This window comes from Sinocyclocheilus anshuiensis, unplaced genomic scaffold (genome assembly GCF_001515605.1).
Source record: "Sinocyclocheilus anshuiensis isolate Anshui unplaced genomic scaffold, SAMN03320099.WGS_v1.1 scaffold552, whole genome shotgun sequence".
In the NCBI taxonomy this organism is placed as follows: domain Eukaryota; kingdom Metazoa; phylum Chordata; class Actinopteri; order Cypriniformes; family Cyprinidae; genus Sinocyclocheilus; species Sinocyclocheilus anshuiensis.
Genome location: NW_015554362.1, coordinates 1,384,418 through 1,395,372, shown reverse-complemented (window position 1 = coordinate 1,395,372; position 10,955 = coordinate 1,384,418). Strand labels below are relative to the sequence as shown.

Here is a 10,955-nt window from a genome sequence, read left to right as displayed (position 1 = left end):
AATATATATATATATATATAATATACCAAAATATATTTTACTAAAAATAATTTGTATTATTTTATATGAAGAAAATTAATCATTAAAAAGTTTTGAATAGATTCAGTGTCATATTTTTCAAACTTAGGTGATATTTGGTATAAATTTACCTTAACAAAATAGATTTAAAATTGCATAACAGTATTAACTAAAACTATTAAAAAAAAAACATAGAAGAATAAAAAATATATTTACCCACCAATGTTTTACTAAAAATATGATGCAAATTAATCATTAAACAGATTGATTCAGTATTTCAATATTTTTCAAACTTAGCTGATATTTGGTATAAATATATATTTATGTATTTGCTCTTAAATGGCCTAGATTTAAAATGTTTAACATATATTTAACATATATTTAAATGCATTTAATGTGATGCAAATTACTCATTAAACAGAGTTTTGAATCGATTCATTAAGGCAGCTCGAAATGATTCACAAAACTGAACTTCTTACTACTGGAAATTATATTCTCTTTAGCAAACTTAATGGCCAAATTTCAAAGAAGGTTGTGATGAAAGCGATATTCACAATGCTGCTTAATGCAAAATTATTGCAAACATACTGTGAATATTCAACACATCACTCAACCCTAATGTACATGTATGGGCTTTTCCAAATGGTTTCAATCAGGTGGTTGTTTTCGTGGTGTATACGGCATCAATAAGTGTGCCTCTTACCCTGTGTTCACTCTCGGCGTCCAGTGAGCTGGTAGCATCATCAAGCACTAGAATCTGGGGTTTCTGAATCAGAGCTCTGGCGATGGCGATACGCTGCTTCTGACCTCCGGAGACCTGACCGCCCTTCTCTCCAGCATCTGAGAATAACAAAACAACATGTGTTACTTTCTCAACCAACTTTAAATGCTCAGCAATGGATCCTCTGCAGTGAATGGGTGCCGTCAGAATGAGAGTCCAAACAGCTGATAAAAACATCCCAATAATCCACAAGTAATCCACACCACTCCAGTCCATCAGTTAACATCTCGTGAAGTGAAAAGCTGCGTGTTTTTAGGAAACAAATCCATCATTATCAGCTGTTTGGACTCTCATTCTGACGGCACCCATTCACTGCAGAGGATCAATTGGTGATCAAGTGATGCAATGCTAAATTTCTCCAAATCTGCTCCAATGAAAAACAAACTCATCTTGGATGTCCTTGGGTAAGTAAATTTTCCACAAATGTTCATTTTTGGGTGAACTATTCCTTTAAGACTCACCCGTGTCATATCCTTTAGGCAAATTCAAAATAAAGTCATCTGCATTGGCCAGCTTGGCAGCAGCGCGCATTTCTTCATCCGAGGCATTTTCTTTGCCATATTTGATGTTTTCCTGCACTGACCGAGCAAACAGAACCGGCTCCTGTGACACCACACTAATCTGAAGAGGGTGGAGATTAAACAAGGTCGGCAAACAAAGAATTCAAACGAAGAAAGTCACTTTTATTTATTTAGATGCAGCTATTAGTACACTCTCCGAAAAAAAAAAAAGGTACAAAAGCTGTCACTTAGGTAGGTACTAATATGTACCTTTAAGGTACTACTATGCACCCTTTAGGCACAAATAACCTTTTTTCTCTTTTTTCTTGAGTGTATATAGAAAAGAATAGGATTACCTTCTCATGTAGATATTGGTCCTTGTACTCCAGCAGTGACTTCTGGTCCAGTAAAATCTTCCCACTTTGAGGCTGATAAAATCTCTCCAGCAAACTCACAATAGTGCTTTTTCCAGAACCTGATGGACCAACCAGAGCCGTGATCTGGCCTGGCTTCAGCTCAAGAGAAACGTTCTAGGAAGGCCAGCAACAAATTATTTAAATATAAAATATAATAAAATGTATAATATTTATAACTGTATAAATATTTTACAATCTTTTTTTGCCATTACAGCACCGAGAATGAGAATTTTATTTGCATTAAAGTAATGAAAATATTAAAATGTCTTTCACTGTCATAATCAGTCCCTCCAGGATTTCGCAGGACTTTTTTCTGATTTTTGCGGCCTAAAATGACTTTTCTGACTTCGAGAACCATTGTAGGGCTCCAGACTAACATTTGAGGTTAGTGTCATTAAGTTCTACAGAAGGTGCCACCAGAACCTGACAGTAAAGCACTCACTCCAATCTCAAAAATGTCTATTTGATTTCTGCATTTACATACAGTATGCAAGATGTATTTTTTAGAGTGTTTGCTCATCTGCAATACGTCTCTAAGATGTTTATCAGATTACACAGCAGATGTTTCCCAGATCTTTAGCAGACGTCTTACAGATGTACTTGTGCTGTCTGGGTAGTTGAGGTGCAGATAAAATTAACTTTTATGACTGTCATTCATAATGTCTAAATATAATTTAATAAATACAAAAAATATATCTTAGGGAGTGGAAATGGCTAACAAGCCTATAAGTACTTTTCTGCAGCCATCTACTAGTGGTCATTTAATGTATTTTTTTATTTTTAAATAAGTGTTTGCTTTCCTACATTATGAAACTTTTAGTTTTATAAATGGGGGCAACCTATGAAGGATGAACAAATAATGTCATCACATTTAAAATAACTTTCAAATTCGGTAATACTTAAAGCTTTGAAGCACTGGGAAATGTTGTGTGAAGCATTTAAAAACACTCGAAAACATTAGACTATTTCAGCCACAAGTTGTTCCTGTAGTTTTACTATGTTAAATCCATGGTGAATGGTGGTGATTTGTGTTTATTGAACAATGTTTTTCCTGGTTTCCACATCAGTGGTGATTGTTCTGATATCTGTAGCTTTAACAGAGACGTTATTGATTCTGCTGCGAATTGGACTGCTTTCTTCACTGTATCTCCCAGCGCTGTGCCTCGTGATCAAGATCAGCCCCAGCAGATAAACGGTCTGCGCTGCGTAGCCCAAACGAGTAACGCGGATTCGTTCCGCTTTTGGTTTGTTTGTCCAATGTAGCTCTTGTAAATCAGTCATAGTGAGAACGCAAGGCTGTTCATTCCATTTCTTGGAACTGAGAAACAACCTTTCTTTGACTGAATGCGTGTTGCGATGACGTCATGGGATGCATCTAAGCCCAAAATCTGCGGAAAATCTGCAGCAATTACGAAAATTTGCGAGCTCTTGCAAAAATTGCGAAAAGATGATTTCTTTCTTTTGATTTTGTGAAATATAATAGGACATCTTTACTGAGCTTTTTCAATACATACCTTCAGCACATCTGTGTCCGGTCGCTTTGGATAAGCAAAGGTGATCTTTTTGAACTCCACATGTCCTTTGAGAGTTTGAGGAGCGAGGGATCCATTTGGAGGAATATCAGGCTTTCGGTCCACATATTCAAAGATTTTCTCTGAAGCACCGACTGCCTTCTTTACATGCGGCCAGTATGACATCAGTACCTGTGATAGAAGAGGCATTGGTTTAAAGCCACAAAAGCAAACTAAAAGTGGTGTTTTCCCATGCAAAAGTCGCCACAGAAATTCTAGTGTGTTGTGAGTGGTTGCAGGGCATTCCTAAAGTTGAAGTGTTAGGGTTTTGTTTAAATAGTGATGCTTGTTTAGCATGATGTCTGTGCTCAAACAGACAGAATCTGAAGTCTTACCTCCACAGCTGATGTGAACTGAAGCTCATATAGCACAAAGGACACCAGATCACCACTACTGACATCACTTCCTGTCACAAGCCGCCCTCCATAGTACAGTATACTGACTTTCAAAGCCAGACTCGACATCTGAAAAATGCACATTTGATTTCAAACTTCAAGATGCATTAGATAATAAATGAATATGTACAATAGTGTATATATAAATAATAAATGAAGATATGCTTCAATGGCATGTTTTGTTCCTATTTTTGCCCCTCCTCTTGTGATATGGCATGGTGGGCCAAATCAAAGGTTGTCAGTATACCAAAATCACTTACACTATTGGTCCAAGTTGAGGCAGCGTAAGCAGCGGCTTCCACTTTGTTCAGGGCATACGTGTCCTCTAAGCACTTCCTGTACCTCTCTGTCTCTCCGTCCTCATTTGCAAAGCTCCTCACTGTCTTCATGGAAGAGAAGGTTTCCGTGGCAACATCATTGGCCTTGGCGAGAGATTCTTGCACTTGTTTAGAAAGTTTCTGTTGGGAAAAAACATTATCACACATCAACACAAATGCTCTCGATGGACTTGATGAGCTAAAGAAAACCACCAGCAAATTGGAAGGTGTCACTGGAAACTTCAGCATACCAAACATAAAATCATTTTAATGCACATTCTCTGTGCTCACTTTTTGAGCATGCTTTATTTCCACAGACGTCTTAAGGAAAGCCACTACAAACAAAACCACTGTTTTTTCATGTACTGGTCAATTTTGAGATTCTGGACTGATTTACTTCCATAATATGTCTTCTTTCAGACTAGTGGAAAGAAAACATCCAAAATAAATGCATTTTTTTATTATGCATTATCTATTTGCATCTGCCGGTTTCAATTACAATACATATCTTTAAAGGACATTTTCTCAAAATGAGTTTTTTCCTCACACACTGAATCAGTTTCAGCCACTTCAGAATCATTTGCACACACTAAACTTTACAGTTTTATTCCTATCTATATTCTGATGGTTTTTACAGAGGGTTGTTTTATACAAATAAAACAAGAATTTTTAACCCGGCTTTATCCAATGTTCATATGTTTGTTCTTGAAATATATGTAAATTAAGGCATATTTAATTACATGATGTTGCTTTTGCACATCTAAACATAACATTTCAGAAAACTTGTAATACAAAACAATTGTCTTATACTGTGATTAATCAACTGAGGAAATATGGTGATACTTATTAGTTAATGGCCCGGTTTCACAGACGGGGCTTAGCTTAAGCCAGGACTAGGCCATAGTTCAATTAGGATTTTAAAGTAATTTTTATAAACATGCCTTAGAAAAAAAACATTACTGGTGTGTATCTTGAGACAAAACAAGGGCACTGACATATTTCAAGATCAATCAGTGCACGTTTCTTTCAGTTGAAACAGCTCAGACTTACACTTTAGTCGGGGACTAGGCTTAAGCCTAGAAACGTCTCAGGTTACTTATGTAACCATGGTTCCCTGAGTAGGGAACGAGACACTGATTCCTCTAGGCCATAGCGACCCCTAGAGGACGCAGTTCGAAGTTCCCTTGAAAGGGAACGTCTCAGGTTACTTATGTAACCATGGTTCCCTGAGTAGGGAACGAGACACTGATTCCTCTAGGCCATAGCGACCCCTAGAGGACGCAGTTCGAAGTTCCCTTGAAAGGGAACGTCTCAGGTTACTTATGTAACCATGGTTCCCTGAGTAGGGAACGAGACACTGATTCCTCTAGGCCATAGCGACCCCTAGAGGACGCAGTTCGAAGTTCCCTTGAAAGGGAACGTCTCAGGTTACTTATGTAACCATGGTTCCCTGAGTAGGGAACGAGACACTGATTCCTCTAGGGGTCGCTATGGCCTAGAGGACGCAGTTCGAAGTTCCCTTGAAAGGGAACGTCTCAGGTTACTTATGTAACCATGGTTCCCTGAGTAGGGAACGAGACACTGATTCCTCTAGGCCATAGCGACCCCTAGAGGACGCAGTTCGAAGTTCCCTTGAAAGGGAACCAGGGGAAAATGTTTTTTAATTTATATAATTAATTAATATATATATATATAACCCGATTAACCACATTTTGATTTAACTAACATTACAAGTGCACTATAAATGTGAAAAAATACAATGCAACATGCTCCTTTTAAGATATTAGCCTACAATCTAATGTATGATATTAATATAAGATTAATATCGATCTTACCTGGTAAAACTGGCCAGAAAATTCTGGGATGATCCAGATGATGGGGAGGCCGAGTACGGTGAAGAAGGTCAGCGTGCGGGAGAGCAGTACCATGGAGCCCAACAGGAAGACGACACGCATGAAGTACCACATGAGCAGACTCAGCTTCTCACTCAGAGACTCACTCATGGTGTTGGTGTCGGTGGTGATGCGAGATACAATGTCCCCTAAACAGGAAACCGGTAACAGTGACAGGATGCATTAAAACAATCAAAGACAGCAACAGTTATATGAAAAAAGACACCGCTGTTAAAAAAGAACAGCACTAATGGAATATGTTTGCAGTTTTACCTGTGGAAGATTTATCGAAGAACGCAATATCCTGCTTCAGCACAGACTGGAAGACGAGTCCTTGGATGGACGTGTGTATTCGGCTCATGGTGATGTTGTAGATGAGGTCACACACAAACTCACACACAGCGCTGCAGAAAACATTCATGCATTTATTTTTTAATGCAAGCTGTTTACTGTTACTGTAATATTTTTAAATATTATTACAATTAAAAAGCAATGTTTCCTACTTGAATATATTTAATACAAAACAATTGTCTTATACTGTGATTAATCAACTGAGGAAATATGGTGATACTTATTAGTTAATGGCCCGGTTTCACAGACGGGGCTTAGCTTAAGCCAGGACTAGGCCATAGTTCAATTAGGATTTTAAAGTAATTTTTATAAACATGCCTTAGAAAAAAAACATTACTGGTGTGTATCTTGAGACAAAACAAGGGCACTGACATATTTCAAGATCAATCAGTGCACGTTTCTTTCAGTTGAAACAGCTCAGACTTACACTTTAGTCGGGGACTAGGCTTAAGCCTAGAAACGTCTCAGGTTACTTATGTAACCATGGTTCCCTGAGTAGGGAACGAGACACTGCGTCCTCTAGGCCATAGCGACCCCTAGAGGACGCAGTTCGAAGTTCCCTTGAAAGGGAACCAGGGGAAAATGTTTTTTAATTTATATAATTAATTAATATATATATATATAACCCGATTAACCACATTTTGATTTAACTAACATTACAAGTGCACTATAAATGTGAAAAAATACAATGCAACATGCTCCTTTTAAGATATTAGCCTACAATCTAATGTATGATATTAATATAAGATTAATATCGATCTTACCTGGTAAAACTGGCCAGAAAATTCTGGGATGATCCAGATGATGGGGAGGCCGAGTACGGTGAAGAAGGTCAGCGTGCGGGAGAGCAGTACCATGGAGCCGAACAGGAAGATGACACGCATGAAGTACCACATGAGCAGACTCAGCTTCTCACTCAGAGACTCACTCATGGTGTTGGTGTCGGTGGTGATGCGAGATACAATGTCCCCTAAACAGGAAACCGGTAACAGTGACAGGATGCATTAAAACAATCAAAGACAGCAACAGTTATATGAAAAAAGACACCGCTGTTAAAAAAGAACAGCACTAATGGAATATGTTTGCAGTTTTACCTGTGGAAGATTTATCGAAGAACGCAATATCCTGCTTCAGCACAGACTGGAAGACGAGTCCTTGGATGGACGTGTGTATTCGGCTCATGGTGATGTTGTAGATGAGGTCACACACAAACTCACACACAGCGCTGCAGAAAACATTCATGCATTTATTTTTTAATGCAAGCTGTTTACTGTTACTGTAATATTTTTAAATATTATTACAATTAAAAAGCAATGTTTCCTACTTGAATATATTTAAAAATCTAATGTATTTTCAGCATCATTACTCCAGGCTTCAGTGTCACATGATCCTTCAGAAATCATTCTAATATGCTGATTTGCTGCTCAAGAAACATTTCTGATTATCATAAATGCTGAAAACAGCTTAATATTTTTGTGCAAACTGTGATAAATTTTTTCAGGATTCTTTCATGAATAGAAAGTTCAAAAGAAAATGTTTATTTGAAACTTTATAAATGTAACATTATAATTGTCTTTACAGTCACTTTTGATCATATTAATGTGTCTCTGCTTTGCAGTGACCTAAACTTTTGAACAGTAGTGTAAAAGATTGTCTTTTTGGTCTTACCTCATAATGGTCATCAGTGTCATGACAGTGATAGCGTGGTTAAAAGCCTCGGGTTCATCTTCATTCATGATCCAGTCAGTCATTTTCCCAGTGTAATGAGGAATCGCCATTTCACCTGCGGGACAATATGCATGCAAATTTGCATGTTAACATTTATGTCTACATCTTCTAATTTGCTTACAGACAAAAGATGTTTATGATCAGTGACCCATATTATACTTTATTCATTAAAACATTAAAATGTCTTATCTCTATAGAGAATAATCAATAGGTCCAATATAGTTGCTGAAAAGTACATATTTACTCTGTTTGCAAACTTGGCATGATTTTGTGTACTCAACAATTATCAGAGCAAACCTGACCAAAGTGAAAGTAAAAGTAACATTCGACGAAACTGAACTTTCTTTCATTTGTCAGACTATAGTTTTAAATGACACTGTAGGCTAGATTTCAAAGTAATTATTTACAGATCATAAAGCCATCAACAGATATGTCATGTGAAATTTTTTTAATGGCCGATCCAGATACATTAATTTAAATCAACAACTATTTTATACAATATTTATTCAAATGTATTTTGTAAAAATAAAAAATAAAAAACACAGAAAATGCCCATTATGTATTGTCTAGGCAAGGGCCTCAAGGGTCCGTGAAAAAGGTAAGAGAAAAACTGTAACAATAATAACAATTAAATGTTAAAAATTAAAATGAATCTCCATAAATAAATCATTTTTATTTAAATAAATAGATAAAATGATTGAAATTTAATAATATACATTTGATTTTAATAAATAATACATCTAACAGTATTATAGTAATAGAAAGTAAATATATGTCAAATAATATTTTAGACATATTTATAATATTAATTTTTTTACAATATAAATTGGGTCTTAATATATAAAAATATATAGCTGCCTTTTTAATTTTAGGATTGGGGTCATTTGCACAAGGATGCTCATATGTTAGGGTCCATGGCATCTAAAAGACTGGAATCGCCTGCTCTAGGTTATTGCTATTTTTTGCAGAATGGTCAAACCAGACTTTGACTCATAACATTAAACAGAAAATGTGCATTTATATGTATGACCCAACACATATTTTTACCTAATGAAGAAATAACCACAAAGAAAAAGACGGCTGCAAAACGTCCACTGAAAGGCTTCATGTATCCCAGCAGCCTTTGCAGCGAAGCCTTCTGCTCTGTTTTCTCCTTTTTGGCCGTTGGGAGGAGAGTGGGAACATGTCGTTTCCACAGCAACAGAGACAAAGCCAACACCGCATAACCCTGCAGGAGCTGAAATATAATCGGATATTAATGCGCACATACAAAATGCCACTGTATCTTCACACCTGGCATTTAAAATACTCTTCCATGTGTCTGTACACCATTTAAAGGTGTTAAAACCCATCTTACCCCTTGACAGGTGTGCCAACCCCACACCAGCTCCACTATAGGCCTGTCACAAGCCCAGAGGAAGGGGATATACACTGGATAGACAAGACCATGAACTACAGCTGTCTGCACCCCCTCGAATCCTCTCATCCACGCTGGGCTGCCAGGGTAGGTGAAGGAGACGAAGAGGAGGAGACATGTTCGGAGCAGTCCACCGGACCACAGCATGATGAAGGTGTTGTTGATGAAGGACGGGGAGAGCTGGATGGCACCAATGAACATCACGGCACTCACGTCCACACACACTGCCAACAGGGCGAACAGAGGAACGGCCATCTTATCCTTCATCTCCAGCACTGCCAATGAGAAAACAGCATTTAAAACAAATATCTGAATGAAATCACAGAACTTTGCAATTAGTGTAAAAAAAAGTGTTTATGTAAAACAATGGTACTTTTTTTTTTGTTAGTGGTTTCGATTAAGTAAATCAGTTTCACTTTCACTAAAAATGTATTTTAATATTAGGTTCGATGAGTTTTTGCTTACTTAACAGTCCATTTTGTATCAAAGTAATAGTAAGAGTTGTGAATTGTTTGGGACTGTACAGGATTGAATAAGCTTAAAGATTTTCCAGCACTGCATGTAGACAACAATATGCCATTGAAAAAAGAAAGAATAGTAAGAGTTGTGAATTGTTTGGGACTGTACAGGATTGAATAAACTTAAAGATTTTCCAGCACTGCATGTAGACAACAATATGCCATTGAAAAAAGAAAGAGCAAACAATACGTACCTTGTTAGAAGATACTACTGAAAAGCTGCTTTAAAATGTAAGAATGTAATGTTTTCAATGTCGTCGTCACATTTATTTAATACATTATAGCTTAAAAATAGTAAATAAACAAGAGGGATGATAGTGGGGCTCGTGTACCCTGCACACAAGCTTCAAATCTGAAACCGAAAGTATGAACGGCAAGGAAAATCCCATCTGAGCATAACTCATGAATATTAATTACGTAACGTGACGGTGGCGATGTAGTCCTACCTCATTGGTTAGCAGGCAGATGTTGGTAGAGGCAACTAGCCAATCAAGAAGGATTTATCTTATACATATAAATAAAAACGTTGAACGTCTGAAAAAATGCCGCACAGGACGCGTTCTTACGTCGTCTTTCGATGTTTTAAATAGGCGTCTTTGACCGCTGCGACTCGTCTGGCTGTTTTGTCAGGGCCCTTGCGTCAAGAGTGCCACGTTTTAAGACGCAGGGTTAAGTTAAAAATAGTTCAGCATTTATGAACGCGTCTCCAGTGTCTTCACTGTTCTCTTCACAGACGTTGCGCAGCGCGTTGCGTGAAGGAGCCAAATGTTACCAAGTAACGTCAGTGTAACTTAATTAATATTCATAAGTATGTATTGTAACCTGCCTCTCTGCTCATAAAGGCTGGATGCAGATAACAAATAATACACAGTAAATTTGCCTTTTAGAACTGGTATCCCTGAATTTTTAAGGGGACCACAATAAGTATAAGTATTCACTTTGTCCACTACATTTTTACACTGATTAAAAATATCTAAACACACCATCAGACCATCCTGGTCAGTTTTGTGGCAAATTAATATATAATCTATATTTATATTATATTTATATT

At 37.2% G+C, this 10,955-nt stretch overlaps 1 protein-coding gene across 1 annotated transcript in view; it reads right to left on the bottom strand.

Annotated features, from left to right (window-relative positions):
• LOC107671442 (antigen peptide transporter 1-like) overlaps nt 1-10,228 on the bottom strand; it is a 10,921-nt gene extending 693 nt beyond the window's left edge. Inside the window, exons 1-12 of the mRNA XM_016464364.1 lie at nt 10,099-10,228; nt 9,327-9,661; nt 9,017-9,206; nt 7,910-8,024; nt 7,336-7,466; nt 5,834-6,039; nt 3,942-4,139; nt 3,622-3,750; nt 3,230-3,418; nt 1,656-1,829; nt 1,261-1,420; nt 722-858 (exon numbers count right to left, since the gene is read on the bottom strand). Coding sequence (XP_016319850.1) covers nt 722-858; nt 1,261-1,420; nt 1,656-1,829; nt 3,230-3,418; nt 3,622-3,750; nt 3,942-4,139; nt 5,834-6,039; nt 7,336-7,466; nt 7,910-8,024; nt 9,017-9,206; nt 9,327-9,653 — 1,956 coding nt within the window. The 5' untranslated portion in view covers nt 9,654-9,661; nt 10,099-10,228. The remainder of the gene's footprint in view (nt 1-721; nt 859-1,260; nt 1,421-1,655; nt 1,830-3,229; nt 3,419-3,621; nt 3,751-3,941; nt 4,140-5,833; nt 6,040-7,335; nt 7,467-7,909; nt 8,025-9,016; nt 9,207-9,326; nt 9,662-10,098) is intronic.
• Between the last annotated feature and the right edge of the window lie 727 nt (nt 10,229-10,955).